The 17,216-nt window shown below is 42.2% G+C and overlaps 1 protein-coding gene across 6 annotated transcripts; it reads right to left on the minus strand.

The window, feature by feature from the left end:
- Positions 1-15,838, minus strand: LOC135503200 (zinc finger protein 346-like). Of its 6 annotated transcripts, none has more exons than XM_064796653.1 (7): positions 15,659-15,838; positions 6,312-6,363; positions 4,031-4,220; positions 3,508-3,786; positions 2,666-2,782; positions 1,748-1,899; positions 1-1,330 (listed from the first exon to the last, which is right to left on the minus strand). In XM_064796653.1, the coding sequence occupies exons 2-7, from the start codon at positions 6,348-6,350 to the stop codon at positions 1,235-1,237; spliced, it is 873 nt and encodes a 290-aa protein (XP_064652723.1). In that variant the 5' UTR covers positions 6,351-6,363; positions 15,659-15,838; the 3' UTR covers positions 1-1,234. The 6 variants fall into 6 exon arrangements, with proteins under 6 accessions (XP_064652723.1, XP_064652721.1, XP_064652720.1 ...); XM_064796651.1 differs by lacking the exon at positions 15,659-15,838 and adding an exon at positions 10,955-11,096; XM_064796650.1 differs by lacking the exon at positions 15,659-15,838 and adding an exon at positions 7,227-7,311.
- Between the last annotated feature and the right edge of the window lie 1,378 nt (positions 15,839-17,216).

The following is a 17,216-nucleotide window of genomic DNA, read 5'->3' on the forward strand; positions in this document are numbered from 1 at the left end:
AACATTTCATAGAATGTTTGAGTACATTTTCTGATGCATCCAAGAAACACATTCTACATCGGTGCCGGCCCAACAATACCCTCTTTGCCCTACCCCACCTACATTCTTTTTACTCCTGTATAATAAAGCGTAAAAATCAGGAAAAAGGTAAAAGGACAATTTTCAAACCCTAAAAAGAAAGTTCAACCTTATGTGAAACAATTGATTAAAATGTTCGATTAAAACTCGACACAGACTTAAATAATTACAACTTTGACCTAAAATCTAAAGGGCGCACGAGTGACTGTTGTTGTAACCTGCGATTGTATACAACGACAACAATACGACAGGTCGCGGCAACAGCAATCGCTGGTTTGCGGAGCGCTTTATTCCGTCTCGAAAAGCTACATTTATGATAATTCATGAAATATAAACCTACGTAAGAGATAAAATGATGTAAAGTACAGAATCAGAAGAAAAAAAACAGATTTTTTCTGACACTAAACGATTGTTTGGTTCCAAAACCAGTGTAGCTCTAAAAATTCCCTTTTTCTCACATTGGACTTATCTCGTTTTGGAACCAAACTCTTCAATAGAAGATAAAACACATATGAAGAATTCATCTCGACATACACAACCAGGTCAATACATACATTTGTACACACACACGTTTTTTCGTCCCACTAGACCGTCCATGCCATAACACAACTTGACAAGAAACACACTAATATACTGTAAACCAGGTAAAAATGTTCTTAGCTGTTTGTTTTTCATGATCTGGGATGGAAACGGGAACCCTTTGGCTACCCTTGGGCAAATTTACTCTGCCGCAATTGAAATTGATTAGCAAATTCACAAACTTTTGGCGCTGTGAACATTACCCCGTTTACAGTATCAATTCTCCACATCAACATCTCTTTGGACAATATTGGTGATTTTAATCACCTACAAGAATGGATTTCCAGGCAATGCCAACATTTCCCATATCACTGACATACCTGTACCATTGGTATTCGTGACTTTCAAACGAATGGTAACATTGATGAGTTCCAATGAGCATTCTTGAACAGTCATTTTTACAGAAACAGTTGTGACAATTTCAATTCCAAAAATCGGCAATAGATGTCACCACCAGGCCCACAGAGTTAAGTCTTTTAAAGTTGACAAACACATGTCAACATCAGTCTCTAACAGCCTCTTCTCACCGGTCAAAACACAATTTTGAATCAATGTATTTTCTAAATTTTCTTCTTGTTCAACTCATGGCATTCTGCTGAATGTCTCTTGGAGCGCTGCCTGGTAGCAGACCCTTTGACTTCAGCATCTCTTGATGATTCATACTGTTCAGATGCTGAAAATAAACAACAAATATGATAACTTGTACGCAACAATAAAAATAATCAATCAATTATTAGATCAATCAATCAATGATAAATTTGCATAGTGCCTAAACTCAAGGAAACAATTTCCTCGACTCTCAGGCACTGTAGAGAAAATCATATCGCCAGGCTTTCGAATAACAGTGGTTATACTGCAAAACAAGTTAGGGGCAGTCGCACCTTTCTAGATAAAATGCTTGATTCCTGTAAGATGTATTCCGTTACACATTACCAGGCAGGTGCTGCCACTTTGAACCCAATCAAGCCTCTTGAACTATTTTTCAGTGTTTGTATACGAGTACTAGATGAATAGATAAATCCAGAGGACTATCATTGATGTACTTCAGATTTTCTTCGAGAATTTATTACTTCTATTAGAGGTAACCTACCAGCTGTAACTGTTGAACCGAGTTCACAAATATATCACAAGTTTTACACTCTATTTTTTTAGGTGGCATCACTGGAGTTTTATTCGGAATTGCCGCGACAAACTTGTCGGCCGCAAGTTTCTTCTTCTCGACATTCTTCTTGTGTCGCTCGCCTGAAAAAACAACACCGAATGACGACTTTAAGCAGACAGAATCTGAACCACCACTTTTACAGCCAAATTCTCAAATTGGCCGAGTGGTGAGACATCTACCTAAGGACCAGCATATTCACCCGAAACATTGAAAATATGGGAGTAATCTCGTTCATTGAAGATAAGCAAACATTTCCAAACAAACTCATGTTGTAAACATAAGAATCGTGGGTAAAATTTCACAACAAAAACCTCAGAAGCGGCAGGTAAAATCTTTTCAAAAAACCTCTGTGAATTTCAGGTAAATTCTTTGATAAAATTCCAAGTGTGAAGTTAATCTAAGGTGGCTTGAACACCAGGTGTCTCTTGAATCTCCAGCAGTCCAAATTTTTGATCTTTTACTTTTTGTAGTTTTCTTCAGAGTTGAAACTGTAATTGGCATGCTTTTTCTTAACGAAGTCGAGTGGAAATCTCCATTATCCAACACTAAATCTGATTGAAACACCTGGCAAAGAAGTAACTCTAAAGTATCCTTTCTTGCCAGTTTAACCAAGGAAAATCAGCAACAACCACGTGAAGGGTTTCCACCTCATCGAGTGAAGGCTAACCACGTCGCCGAGTAGATCCATCTTCAGGTTGAAGGCTGCCTCTTGACTATTTTCAGTTTGCATAGTTCAAGGGTTGGTGTGAAAAAAATGCGGTCGGGCGTAGTAGAGTTCGACCTTTGGGGGTGAAGATGCAAAATCTCACAACATGACCATTAACTGGAAAGCTCCAAATTACCAACCTGTTCTATGAGCTTCCAACTGCTGGAGCGAGTTCAGTGACATGTCACAGAAGCTACAATGGAATCCCATGCCGGATGCCTGGACGCCATCGCCGCCATTTTCATTGCCGTCATTTTCTGTAGATTGGAGACAAAAATGCATGAGACGAGTTTGCAACAGGAATCAACCGAACCTTATGATAAAAGGTCAAAGGTCCTCGGCAAAATTCATTTCCAAAATTTCAGAGAGATTCTGTTTTACGAACACTCAGTAACAGCCAGCGAATTTTGAACCTGAATTGTGAGAGAATAATGTGCAAGGCCGAATATGCGACGCACAATGCCAAAATTTTGTTGACATTCCTCTGGTCTGCTGGGCCAACTGTCACAGGCCAATGGTAAAATCCAAAAGCGGTGTGGTTTTTTAATTCGCGACACAAATTCGGAGGCAGAGTAAGAGTGCTATTGTAATGATGTTCAAAGTAAGGTGCTTACACTCCCAGCATGCAACCCTAGACAACTATTTGTTGCTCAAATAATCTTTTCGTTGTGCGTTAGTGCCCAACTGGACTACGATGTATCAATCTGCCCACAGACCAATGCAATATCGACAAAATATTGGCATTGCACATGGCGTATCCCCGCAGTTCATATTTTATGACCGTCCAGGGGCCGTCCATGAAGTACGTTCAAGCCAGAACAGGAGATAATGGACCCGTCGCAAAAAATGGAGGTACAATTTCAAATGTATCGATTTTTTACCGAACAAGTACTCCCGCCCCTCCTATTGGCCGACGTACTTTATAGATGGCCCCAAACCTTTTGATTGCTCCGTTTGGAACAGATGGCGCCATCTTACGTACGGGTCATTAACGCTTTCTGTTCCTGGAGCTTTAATTTCCGCAGATGTTTACTTCCTTTGAAATGCGAGTCGGCGTGTACTTCTGATGTCAGCGTGATATCGCATATATCACAATGGATGTCCACGCGACGTTTCTTCGGTAGTTTTCCCATCGCGTTGTCGTATATTGCCTGTGAGACGGGGTCAAGTTTCGCGCTGTTATCTTGGTTCGGCACACTTGTTCCTGGCTGTTGTGGCGGCTGGCGTGGTTTAGGAGGAGTGGGAGGGGTAGCTTCATTTTCTGAAAGGAGACACAGGAATGTCTGAATATTTTGAATCAAGAGGTCAGACATTTTTAAATATGGCACTATTAGCATGAGAACAGGAACCCAGTGTACCTTAGGGTTATCTCAGACCTTCATTTTGATTACACAAATGGACACATCGGGTTGGGTTCTAACCACGGATCTCTCGACAGCTAGCGCAGAGTCTGGGCCACTCATCCACACTAGCTCCTCAATAGGAAGCAGAGACGCCCTACTCACTGAGTTTCGTCAGTTGTTTGAGATGCGCCTTCCCCTGCAGATGTTGCTGCAACTGCTGGTCTGAATTCAGCGATAGTTTACACGTCTCGCAGCTGACGGGTTCTGATGCAGGCGCCTTCCTCTTCTTGCTGTTGGGCATGTTGGGGGATTTGACGGCTGGGGGGATCGGGACTGATGGCGCCCCTGGTGACTAGAAATAGAAAACAAGGACACAATATACCGATCTGCGAATTTGATTGTAGCCAAACTTGCTGAAAACAAAAGATGTGCTATTGCTAAAATTGAGACCAGGAGGATGGAGCTAAATCGTAGGCTCAAACCCGAAGTAAATTGACAAAATCTGAGCTACACCCAATAGTCACAATTTGAGTTGTCCGCATAAAACACACTGACAACAGTCGTCGGTCATGGCTCACACTATACCTGTATTGCTACTAAAATATTTAAAGCTCTAAATGTGAAGTGCCAGCATGCTGAACTATATTAGAAGACTAAACACATCAATCCCATAGCACATGTTTTGTTTATTGGAGACAAGTTTTTAGTGCTGGTTATTTGAAATTTTCCAAACTAACTCATCATCAAGCATGTCTAGTATGATGAAATCAGATGCGCGTTTTTAGACCAGAGAGACTTTGACATTCTGACAATGATTAGATATAGTACCAATGCCAATGGCAATACCAATAGAATCAATTCCTAAAACATGTTTCCACTAAATATTTTATCAAAAATGTCATCTACCTTTACTTTGTAATCTTATACTATTTACAACAACTTTATAAAAGTTTCATTGAAAATCGAAATATTTGAAAATCAGGTTCTGAGGGTAAAAAATTGTAACCCACCCTCAACATTGATTTCAAATGCGCAAATCTCCGACACCAACCCACATACATACTTAGAATAGTTATTGGACAACAATACATAAATATACGAAAAAAGTTGCAATAACTTCAGCCATACAAGCAGCATGTACACCTCAATGCACAGTGCATACCTATCGATTTGTCAACCATTAAAAAAAGACCAGACAAAATTGAAAATACATGTAGAAACAATCCTATCGCGTTGCCAAGACTCCCAGAGGCAATGTGAGGCACTTGGCTGTATCACATCCTGCGTAGGCTGTAGAGTCATATTTAGCCAGATTTCGTATACCTATATTCGATGTCAGCCAATCTATATTAGTCTATTTCAGCCTTTGGCTGTTGCCTAATGTTGACGTAGCCCTCTATTCAATATTCAATTCGTTTTTATTCTGTGAATTCATATTTTAAATCCAGCATCAATTGACGATGACTATTTTAGGCTGGAATTGTTATGTTTCAAATTTCAGTACACATCGTACAAATGTCAAGTGTAAGCTTTAATACATGTATTTGATATTTAATATTTGAATATTACAACTTTGTACAATGTAATTCCATACCAAAGGAGATTTGTAGTTCCATACCAAAGGAGAATTAAAAGTTAAAGTTGGGCATTTATTTGGTACTTCCAAATCTAGTCAGCCTGCTGAAAGTGCTTTTAAAATACAGTTTACTACATAGAGGTCTAGAGAACAAGGGATTTAAACCCACAACCTCTTAGCCTTCAATCCAACCACCATGCCACTGCTTTTGCAGAACCCAAGGGCAGGGCAGGATTTTGGCTAAACGAGCTAACCACACAATCATCGGGGGCCCTAGTTTACGTGACTCCTAACAGTAAAATCTCAGCTGATCAAATGTTGTTTATAGCCGCGCGTACACCACCTGAAAATGGACCACCAATCTTGGTTCGCGACCAATGCCGCACCATCGAAAATCCACCAAGCGCGTACACCAGCGCTGCAGCTAGTTATAAAATCCGGCAACAGATGGTGCGCAAACAATAAGCAGAAAGCGCCATTTCGAAAGCGCCGCCTGTCGCCGAACCATCTAACTAGCTAATTGCCGATCCATTAGCGCGTACACCACGACAAAACCGAGCTTTTAACAAGCCGGGCGAGCTTGATGGGACAAATTCGCCCGGCAATTTGTATCGGCAATGGATTGCTGAACCAATTTGTCGCGGCAATGTGGTGGTGTACGTGCAATTGGTCCACCAATATTTCGTGGTGTACGCACAGCTAATATCTGGTTGGAAGCCAGGACCAGTGGCAAGATTTGCAAGATTTTTCTTTGCAGTTGTCTGCAAGCAGTCAATATAACCGTACATGAATGTATAAAAACAGCAATGACCAAAAAGAAGAGAAAATCCAAAAACCCATAAAAATTGTGTAAAAACTTGTTCTTACTGAAAGCGGAGGTGGGGGTGGTATGTCCATCCCATTCATGGCAGCAACTGATCTAAAATGAAAAGAAGCATAACATTGAACAACAAAAGCAACAATGAGGTTAAAAAATCGGATTTTAAAAAAGCTCTTCTTCCACCAATTCGAAACCCGAGGACCTGTTGAATAGATGGAACGACCCTGTTGTGTGCGGACGAGGACTTCACATAGCTGACTGTTCCATCAAAAGCATTTTAGGAGCTATAACATCACAAAAGCAAAACATACACACGGCAACAACGTCCCCAATGAGAAAACTTTCGCTTTTCCTGAACGAAAATAACCTAAAATGGCTTCTGTCAACACAAATCCGCCAAATTATTTCCCAAGTTGAGCTAATACATCCCAAGACACTGGCATAAACAACTGTGATTTAACTGCAAAGTCTTCTGGCAACTGCATAGAAAATCTCAAAATCAATGTTATTATGGTACTCCAACATGTAATCCTTTTAAACCTCTCAAGGATCAATCTATTAGTATCATGCAATATTACCACCATCAATACTGAATAGTTCCGTTCGCAGCCTCATCCAGCCAATTGCCGCTGAGAAAAGCTGGTATGAACACATCCCATTCCTCATATTTCACTCCGCTTAACACATGTTAACAGCTGGCTACCTGATCAGTAGCTGATGTGCGGTTTTAACGCTTTTCAAGAACGGAAATTTAAAACTCTGACCAGTCTGCACTAGATATTGGTAAGCCGACCACACACGCTTTTTTGCAAATACTACAAACCCCTTTTTTGCCTCTCAATACTTGTCAAAAAATCATTCTTTAGATTTTGCACCCAGCAAGAAACAAGGGGTATTACTGCCGACTAGGACTGTTGGCTCCATGTGCATCCTCAAGGGCATTACATCAACCAGTTTATTACCTGACTAATCCTCCAGCATCTAGAACATCTAGGATGCAATCCATGCTATCTCCGCTACTCAGCATCTACATTCAATAAGAGCCTGCTGAATTCTACAATTTTGATTATTTATCACCGAAGCATACTTAGGCTTGGATCAAGATTCCACTCCTAGAGTTAACCCCTCAATTCCACCTTCACAGAACAGGCTCGCGAGAGTCTGCTCAATGTGAATGTGGAGCTGGAGACCTGACTCAAGCTCATGTGCTTCATTCTGCTCCCTCCTGAAGAAAACAAACTGACTGTCACGCCTCAAAAATTCCCAACGCAGAAAAAGGAGAACCTCTCCATTCCATTTGCTCCATTCGTTTTACTTTCAGACTCACATCCAGCTTAGGAGCAGGAGACAACCTGATTAGACAAATGAATCAGGACACACACACATGACAGAGCAGCCCTCCGAGAACATTAGGCCATGTACAGACACATCTGTCAGATTTGTCAGTACCATGTTACAAGATAACTGGCTTGCAAGAAAAGAATGTTATCATCTGAACACACTGACAAGAATAACAGAACCTGAGTCGGGTACAACCAGAGGATCAGGTGCAGTTGGTTATTATTGATCTTCTTCTATGCTTTTCCCTTCGACAGCAGCTTAGAATGAAGGCCTATGATGTAGGCCTATACCAGTCTGAGATCCAAACAGCTTCATCATGACTCTTGAATACGACTGTCAATGGTTTAATTTTGAGGCAGATTCAAAATATACCTTAATCGACAAATGTTAAGTTATAAAGCGCTGGGCAAACAAGGGATTTTAGTTGCTGTGACCTGAGACAGAACCATGACCATATCATGTGTGCATTCCATCCACAATTGTCACGTTGTCATGACTCTGTAATAGGTTGCAACAAAAATTGCTTATTTGAGAGACGTTTTAAAAGTCATCACTTCAACGCCCCTAATAGTACATGTAACAATCAGATGTACATTTTTTTGTAGCCACTTGATAGTGCCAACAGTGACCTACATCGTAACTGCAGAATATTGGCACTTCCACAGCTCCCAGGCTCGAGCTTCTGTCGTCATAACTTTTCTGAAAGTAAACCAGGTTTGAATGTTTATCGTACTAGACAGAAAGATGCCGAGAATATACCACGAACTGACTGGCATGACTTATGAGAACAAAAAGTTTGTAAAACAAGCAGAGAGAAACATTGCATAGGAAAAGACATGTACTGTCGAATTTCCTTAACAACATTTTCTAACGTATTTTGAATTTGAGCTTCTATTATCAGAAGAGTACATGAAGGACCACTTTGTCCACATATCCTATAGTGTTGCTAGAAGGCTCATCCGTGTTACTAGAGAGCTTATTTGTGTTACTGGAAACTCTCCAAACATGAAGGTTCTTGCATTACCACTCTCAGGTGCTCAGTGTTGAAACAAATCAACTGCTAATTTCGTTAGGAACAAAAAGTAGGCATTATGAATGATACCTAAATTCCATACTTCAAGATCGTAGGAATTCTTATAAGCAAGAGGAAATGTTTCTTGAGCATTCTGTGAGTGCGATGGATATATTTCTGCTTGGCTTTTTCTTCCAATGCTTGCTGGTTAGCCCTAACAACTGTGTACAAGCGTGTCACAAGAACACCCTGCCATGTCTGCAATACCAACTGGAAGAACTTTCCGATAGCCAAATTCTTTGTTGTAAATGTTGGACATGTGCACAGGGGGGCAGGGGGTAGCCAATTGAAAAGTATCTAATTCACACTGAAGTACCCTCTCAACAAAACAATACTTGATCAATCAATGGACTCAACTTCGGAGATGTATACAATCAGGGTTTCCACCACGGCACCAGAAAAGTATTTTGGGTATGGACTAAAAGTGACCGAGGGAGCCTGTCACCTGACACCAGAGACCATGGGTTGTGACTGGCTTTGAGTCGGGTAGGCCTACTTGATATCTGTGACTCACTAACTTAACTCTTGCCTCTCTAATTGCAGCTACATTCATTCTGTAGTCTTGTAACAACATGTATATTCAGCAATAAATTCACTAATTTTTTCCAAACTGAATTTCTTGGGTACTTATCTTTACCCTAGGATTTATTTTGGGTACGTAATTTTACCCATTTTACCCTCTGGCGTTAACTCTGATGCCCAGTGTGCTCGTTTGAACAAGCGCCAGGTTTTGTTGCGATGGGTCACAATTTACAATCACCAGCTTGCCACGACTCGACACTCTGATCCGAATTGGAATATTAAAATATTTGATAAAAATATACACATGATTCATAACAGTTGACAGAACACCACCTGACAGTGACAGTCAAAAATGATATATCATAAACATGTCATTAATATTCAAACACACAACTATTATGTCCATTGTTTTCGCAGTTGTTGTACAATTCATTACAAAAGCTTTTTTTACAACCGAGCTCACCATATTGTATTGCATGGTAGTGCCTGGAAACTGTTTTGTAAAGAAGCATGAATTTTTCATCAGGGAGATTCTCGTGATCCAAGGCAGCAATTCAACTATGCGATTTTACCGATAGTATGATGTTCACAAGAAATTGCAATTGTCCACAACACAATAACACCTTTCCAAAACTGTGCCCCACGTGTATGCAAGAATTGTTTATTTTTGTCAATATTGATGCCTGAAGTGTTCCACAAGTTGGAAACAGATCAATCTAGTTTTAAGTAGGCCCTATCTGAACGCTGATCAATTCAACGTTAAGGGCAATTAATGAATTGCCACCCACATTATGAAGAGGAAATCAGTTTCAGACAAGGATTTGATAAAGTTTGATTCGAGAGGCCAATGAATGTTCCCTGTAACCTCATTCTCGTCCGAAGCATGGATAGGCAATCATGGACATTACAGGACAGTTTATTGTTTGGTTTCATGAATAGGCATATTGTCACCTCACACGTATGTGATGCTAAAAAATTGTCTCCTAAACTCCAGAGGCCTGTGGAAAAGGTAATACCAAAATGGCCGTAGGTTTTTTTACAAGCCGTAAACTGGCTAGCAAACAAAGCGAGAAGGGTGTGCCACAGTGGTGCTGATGGACCTGCCCCTACATGTGTATAGCTCATCATTAGACCATCGATACTGAGATGAGTGACAGTGTCACACTCTCACACTGTCAGCGGACAAGTTGTATCTTAAACATGTATGATCAGTCAGTCACGTCATCATTTACTGCTTCGTCTGTACAAGTCGGACTCAGTGACTGACTACCCGAGCCCAGACTATCATCATACATAGCCACATAGATAATCACTCTCTGCACACTGCAGTCACGTCACTGACACTGAGACAGTCGGTGTCAGTGTAACAGACACCCACTGTTACTCTGTAGCCTATGACGTCTAACCCATCTCTCACTCCCATTCCCAGTATCAGGACCCAGTCGCCAGAAGGCAGAACAGAATCGGCAATCCCAGCACAACTCTGTTCAGCAGCAGCAGTAGAAAGAAAGCATAAACAAACCACAACAAAGCTTAAAATCACCTTTGTTCAAGCTCATCAAAACACAGACAAAAGATTGAGCTACCCCAGACATGCTTTCGAATGCAAATTGCATTGTCAGTTTTTATGCAATATGTACATTACAATACATTATGCAATACACATGTAAACACACACAACGAGCCAGACAAAATTCGTCTGGAAAATTTCGTCCACTAAAACCACAATTACAGCGAATGGGAAATGTAACTTACCTGAACAATAGCTGGGAATAATAGATAGAGTTATTCTTCAGGCAATGCGCCTATTAAGATTAAATTTGTGAAACGGGAAAATGGTTTTTGCAGCAAAACAAAATTGGTAAAGTTTCACCGACGTCGCTTTGACAGTCGCTGAGTCGGCCATCACCTAATTGGTTTTAGCCTCGAACCTAGTTTGTTTAGCACCGTATTTAAATAATTACGGCATCGATTTGTCTATAACATTGACTAAAATTAGTAAAGTATATGTATAATTGGCAGCGTCAGTAATTTTAATAACTGACACGTGTTCATTCATTAAAATGAAATAGTTGTTAATTGGCATTTAGAGAGTAGCCGGTGGAAACCGAAACGACTGGGGTCTCACTAGCCGGTGCGGAGGCCAGGCCTACCTGCCTCCAAAAATGACGCGATGTCATTTCATGCATACCCCTGTACCACTTCCAGCGGCTGTAGACTTTGCAGTACCTAACTCTCACACAAACCTATACATTTCTGAATAGCTTGTCACTTGTAGAATACATCTGGCCAAGTTTTAACGTCGTCTAGACATACAGTCATGCATAGACTGATGTGCAGCGCAATGCATGAGACACCCTGTATGTTAAGGCACATTTGAAAAAGTTCACCTTTATGCCTTATAACTTCAAGATTAACAAGGATGATGAAAAAAAATTTCATACACATCGACTCATCACCTTGCGAAAGCCAACTGACGACTATTTCAATCATTGATATAAAAATAGGCTGTCGTTGCGGCTTTTGTTTGAGTCTTTTGCCCTTGAAATTGTACCTTGAGAACATGTGCAATCTCACAGGAACCAGTCGATGTCAACATCCTGTTGAGCTATAAATGACAGGGTCTATTCTACAGACCAAAGACTTTACAGACCTCGTTTTTTTGGCTCTCACTTTTTTATCAGTGGAGATTTTCATGAAATCTAAATTGATGTTAGACCAGAAATGGTTTCCGCATATGCTCAGAAAGAAATTTTTGAAAAAAATTAAATTTTAGTACCTTGATTTTGAAAAAATAAAAGTCTGTAATTCACACAATACGCCTAGTAAAGGGTTATGGACTTAGTACACTATGTAGCAACACTGCCATGGTGCGCTATAAAGGGGGTGGGCACATCCAGAAGACATGGGGCACCACGTAGAACCTGACAGAATTGGAGACAAGGCGCACCAAGAAGCGAAAAGGAACATCCGTTAGAGGGAAGGGCCAGGCCGGTCTACTGTCTCATTGGCAAAAGTCATTTCTGAAGAACATGGTTCTCCCCAGCAGATAAACAACATAGAGCCACGGTAAATCCATATGTGTCATAACTTTACAAGTCTTCGTAACTGTCAGGTACTGCCATCTAAGCTAAGAAATTGAAACAAGGCATTTGCGTAAAATTTAAAATATTGCCCGTTTTTAGGGCGGGGGACGATTTACAACTGGAACCCCTGAACCAGCTCCCGCAGATCCGTCATTCATCAAGTCAAAGCAAATATGAACAGGGTTTAATCATGCGGTTTATCTTAACTATACAATACCTATCAAGTTGTTTATCTACCCGTCAGTTTCTTGCGGCATTGCTCCCATGGGTACGTCTTGTATACGTTTCATGTAGTACTGCTGGTCCACGGCAGGGGAGCGAGGGAGGAATAGCTTCTCCGTCTGTCACTTGAAAGAAGGTAAGAGAAATGAGAGTCACAACACGACCGAGTCGGCCTTGGCAGATTCGCCGTCTCGCCGGCACAGTGAGCGTATTGAGATAGTCACAACCAGACTAAATCGATTGGTCATTGCAGTTCCACCGTCTTACCGACACGGTAAGAGATGATGCGCGACAGGCAGAACCACAAGCCGAATGGGACCTGGCTGCACTGCGTCTTGCCCACACGATGTGAGAGCCGATGTGACTGCATCACCAACATTACCGTATCGCGACTATACTCATAGGGAGATAGGTCACATCCAAATCAGGCCGAACACGCCGAGAAGAGGCATGACACCAAGTAGACGTGGCGTATCCAGCAGTGATATGGAACAACCTGCGTGGAGAGAAGGCACATCAGGAGGAGACATGTTACACCCTGTAGATGCACACCTTGTACAGAAACATGGTGCACTGTGTCTGGGGATGCCTCATCCGCCGAGAAGAGAAAGAGCACATCCAGTAGAGACATGGCACATCCAGCAGAGACGATACACCATGTCGAGAGGAAGTACATCCGAACGAGACATAGTGCAACCTTGCAGCGCCATATCACACCCTGGATAGACATGACACATCCAGTAGAGACATATCACGCCCAGCAGAGATGGTATATTATATTAGGCCAGTGACATGAGAAACACGACATCGTGACAATGTGAATCGTATGTGAACCCGACCGCAAATGTCGCAATGGCCGACGAGGATGTTCAATCTCAAATGAAAATTGTCGCCATATTGTCAAATGTTGTTATGGATCATGAACAGGGCCTTATGATGAAATGTACAAACAACAACCTCATTTGTGAAACTTTCCATTCTTTTTTAAATGATATGTTCAGGTCAAATTCAAATGTTCATCTTACTGACACAATGGATCTTGATCTGTCGATATACAAACATTATTGAGAGATGTTCTACAAAAGATTGTTCAGCATGCTCCAACTCCGTTGACAGCAGGCTCTCGTACCGGTGTAGCATTTTTGTATGTTCATCTGGAAAAAGTGTCCTTCCTAATTCATTGTTGTCAGGGTAAGGTATTGGTCTACTGAGACTCTTGACCTTCAAGCGCAAATCAATCATTCTTTCCCGGAACACTCTATCCTAGGGCATTTAACTTTCGTCTCCAAGGCGGCCTCGTCCCGTGGGTTGGAGAATTAGGACAGGGGACTTGTTACATCGATTGAATGATGCCGCGAGTCAGTCGCGGGGAATGCAATTGGTCATTCTATCTGAAGATAAAGTTTAATATATAAGTTTTTGTTTTGCGGGGGGGGGGGGCAGCCCAGGAGCACACTGACAGATTAAGGATAATAAAAAGTATGGTGCAATCTTCATTTACCATCTGTTTGCCTTCAAGACCAGCATCAATCTAGTTTGATGTGTGCCGCCATGATTGCACGATTGGATCAGAGTCCATCATTACGTTACACAGTGCATCATTTGAAAGTTACTTTTGCTTGCATTGGGATATGCAATTGGATCTCCACTATATTTCTCATTCAAATGAATTGGGTATCTAAGTACGAAAACTTTGTACGCAATTTCGACGTATTCTTACCGGTGTGACAGCGGATATAGCCCCCCTGGAGTCATAGTCCGGTAGCATTTTATTTGACCAATTAAGCAGCATGATCTATTGTACCGCTAACCCTAACCGAAACATTTAGCAATGCGGGCTATTGTTACACGGACTATCAGCCCTAGGACTACTCTCCCCGTCACACCGGTTCAAACTTAGCACTGCCTCGTCCTTGTGCAGACTGACACCAACCATTCTCGCTGGCACATCTCATAGGCCGGCATCATGGTACATCACCGCTGAAATGACGAGACAAATAAAGGTTAAAGACAGAGTCAAGATCAATATTTCCTCTTAATAATTTTAAAAAGACATATCCTCCGGTTAGACAATCACAATGTGAATTTTGATGTTGACTACTTGATTCCAGCCAGTGATGCACGGTGCCCGCTGATGGGCTCCAAAAATCTGCAGCACACCAAGTAGCATACTCATGCTAGGTCCTTATGCCCTTAAATCGGAGGAGACCCTATGACAAACTTTAGACTAGAAGCATCTCCAACCACCTCGGCGTCTTTCCGCAGTCAAGTTATTAGTTACCATCGTATGCCTTAGAGGGGGCAGATGGAACTGTTTAAACAAGAAGTCTTTCCAACAGCCACAAGTATCTCTTCAAAAACATCTTAGCAACACGTTCGACCCAAATAATCTGTCAGCTAGCTGACGAGTAGGTTGGGAATTGTGTGTGATCAGTTCTCTCAAAGACACCCAAGACAAGGATTAAAATCTTGTGTTTAACTTTATAGGCTAACAAATGCAAACACTTCCAATGAACCCCCTACAAGAGACGAGTGGCTCTTCGTCTCTCCGACTTTGACACCCTACTGCGAACATATCAATAGATCAGCCAGCGGTCCTTGGTGTCGCCGCGTGGGATACGCCCAGTGGAATTGTTTGCAAAAGTCAGGGAACCACGATCTGACATCCATAACCAGCGTATTCCCTATTCATGCCAGTTATAGTCGGGTGCTACACCGCAGTCGGGATCGTGGAGCCAAGTGAATAATTGTTTAGATTTGAAATACATTATTCTAAAATGATATGACATACAAGGTACAACGGTCGCAAGACACATCAATCACAAAAATAAACAAGTCCCGCCTTACCAAAAATAACACCGGGAAAATTATATCAGCACTTCGAGACCATCAACATCATCGGAGATGTTGTCTCTGTGACCAAGACTTGGGTCGTTAATTTGTGAGGGCAAATGGTAATTGATTAGAGATGGCAATTGATATCGCCAGCGAGCATGTACATGAAATACAGCGATGCACATGATCCGTGTAGTAAGCCTTTGTCTCGCTTGCGACTCGAGTTTCTCACTGCGCAGTTCATTCTCTGCCCGACTGCACGACTTTTACTAAAATAAAAGCTATTAAAACCAAGACCAATACGAAGTATAGATACCTCGCCCTACCTTCTGCTGCAGCAGTTTTGACTTGATTACCGAAATATCGAAGGCATTTTATGTTTGAAATCGGAGAAAGTGTTCCGGTGATCTTCTACGCAGTTCACACTCCAACTGACTGGCGTTCAAATCAACCGCGACCGATCATGACCGAAGACAATACATTTCGCGTCACACCATCTGGGCACTACCTCGCTACCAGGCTTAGCGTTCACTTGAACATTAGGTTTCATGAGCTAACGAGAGTCTTTTGTTCTGTCAAAGGATCAATTAACTGGTATTGTCGAAGGTGGGATTGGCCTAGCATACATACATGTGTATGCGTACTGAGCTGTGGTCACGGAAAGACATTAGGCAGGTTTCGCGAACCAAACGAAGAGGTACAAACGGCAGGTACTGTCACTGGGTTGGCAAGACGCAATTCGATGTTGTTCTGACAACATCGACAAGACGGTTGGGCAGCCAGGTACCGTTCGGTCTGGTTTTGGCAGTCTCCTCTCTGTCACCGTGTCGGCCTGACAAATGAGCAGCCAGGCCCGCAGCCAGGGTCGAGCCTGACTTGATGGCAGTCACACCGGCTCTCACATCGTGTGGGCAAGACGGCAGTGTAGCCAGGTTCTGGTCAATTCAAACGACAATCTTTCCTCCCACGCTCCCCTGCCGTGGACCAGCAGTACTACATGAAACGTATACAAGACCTACCCATGGGAGCAATGCCGCAAGAAACTGACGGGTATATAAACAACTTGATAGGTATAGTATAGTTAAGATAAACCGCATGATTAAACCAGGTTCATACTTGCTTTGACTTGATGAATGTCGGATCTGCGGGAGCTGGTTCAGGGGTTCCAGCTGTAAATCTTCCCCACCCTAAAAACGGGCGATATTTTAAATTTTACGCAAATGCCTAGTTCTAATTTCTTAGCTTAGATGGCGGTACCTGACAGTGACGAAGACTTGTGAAGATGTGACACTAAATGCATAAGGATTTACCGGGGCCCCATGTTGTTTATATGCTGGGGAGGACCACGTTCTTCAGAAATGACTTTTGCCAATGAGACAGTTGACCGGCCTGGCCCTTCCCTCTAATGGATGTTCCTTTTCGCTTCTTGGTGCGCCTTGTCCCCAACTGTGTGCCATTGCTCTGATCTGCAGGGTGTGTCAGGTTCTGCATGGTGCCCCATGTCTCTTCTGGATGTGCCCTCCCCCTTCATAGCGCACCATGGCAGTATTGCTACTTAGTGTACCAAGTCCATGCCCCTTTACTAGGCGTGCTCTGTCTGATCTGGATGTCGCTCTCCCAACAAAGTGACCATTTTTCTACAGGGTGGACCATGTCTCTACTGAATGTATCATTTCTCTACAGGGTGTGCCGTGTTTCTACTCGATGTGCCCTGTCAATGCAGAGTGTTGATATGTAGCCACAGAGTGTACTATGTCTCTGTTCGATGTGTCATCTCTGCTGGGCGTGATATGTCACTACTGGATGTGTCATGTCTATCCAGGGTGTGATATGGCGCTGCAGGGTTGCACTATGTCTCGTTCGGATGTACTTCC

This window comes from Lineus longissimus, chromosome 19, assembly GCF_910592395.1.
Source record: "Lineus longissimus chromosome 19, tnLinLong1.2, whole genome shotgun sequence".
NCBI lineage: Eukaryota > Metazoa > Nemertea > Pilidiophora > Heteronemertea > Lineidae > Lineus > Lineus longissimus.

Excerpts from the sequence above, each read along its gene's own strand:
- LOC135503200 (XM_064796650.1), bottom strand. The coding sequence starts at position 7,291 with ATGCTGAGTAGCGGAGATAGCATGGATTGCATCCTAGATGTTCTAGAT. Across the intron at positions 6,364-7,226 it reads GATGCTGGAGGATTAGTCAG|ATCAGTTGCTGCCATGAATG; the intron begins GTAATAAACTGG and ends TTTTCATTTTAG. Across the intron at positions 1,331-1,747 it reads CGGTTCAACAGTTACAGCTG|CATCTGAACAGTATGAATCA; the intron begins GTAGGTTACCTC and ends GTTTATTTTCAG.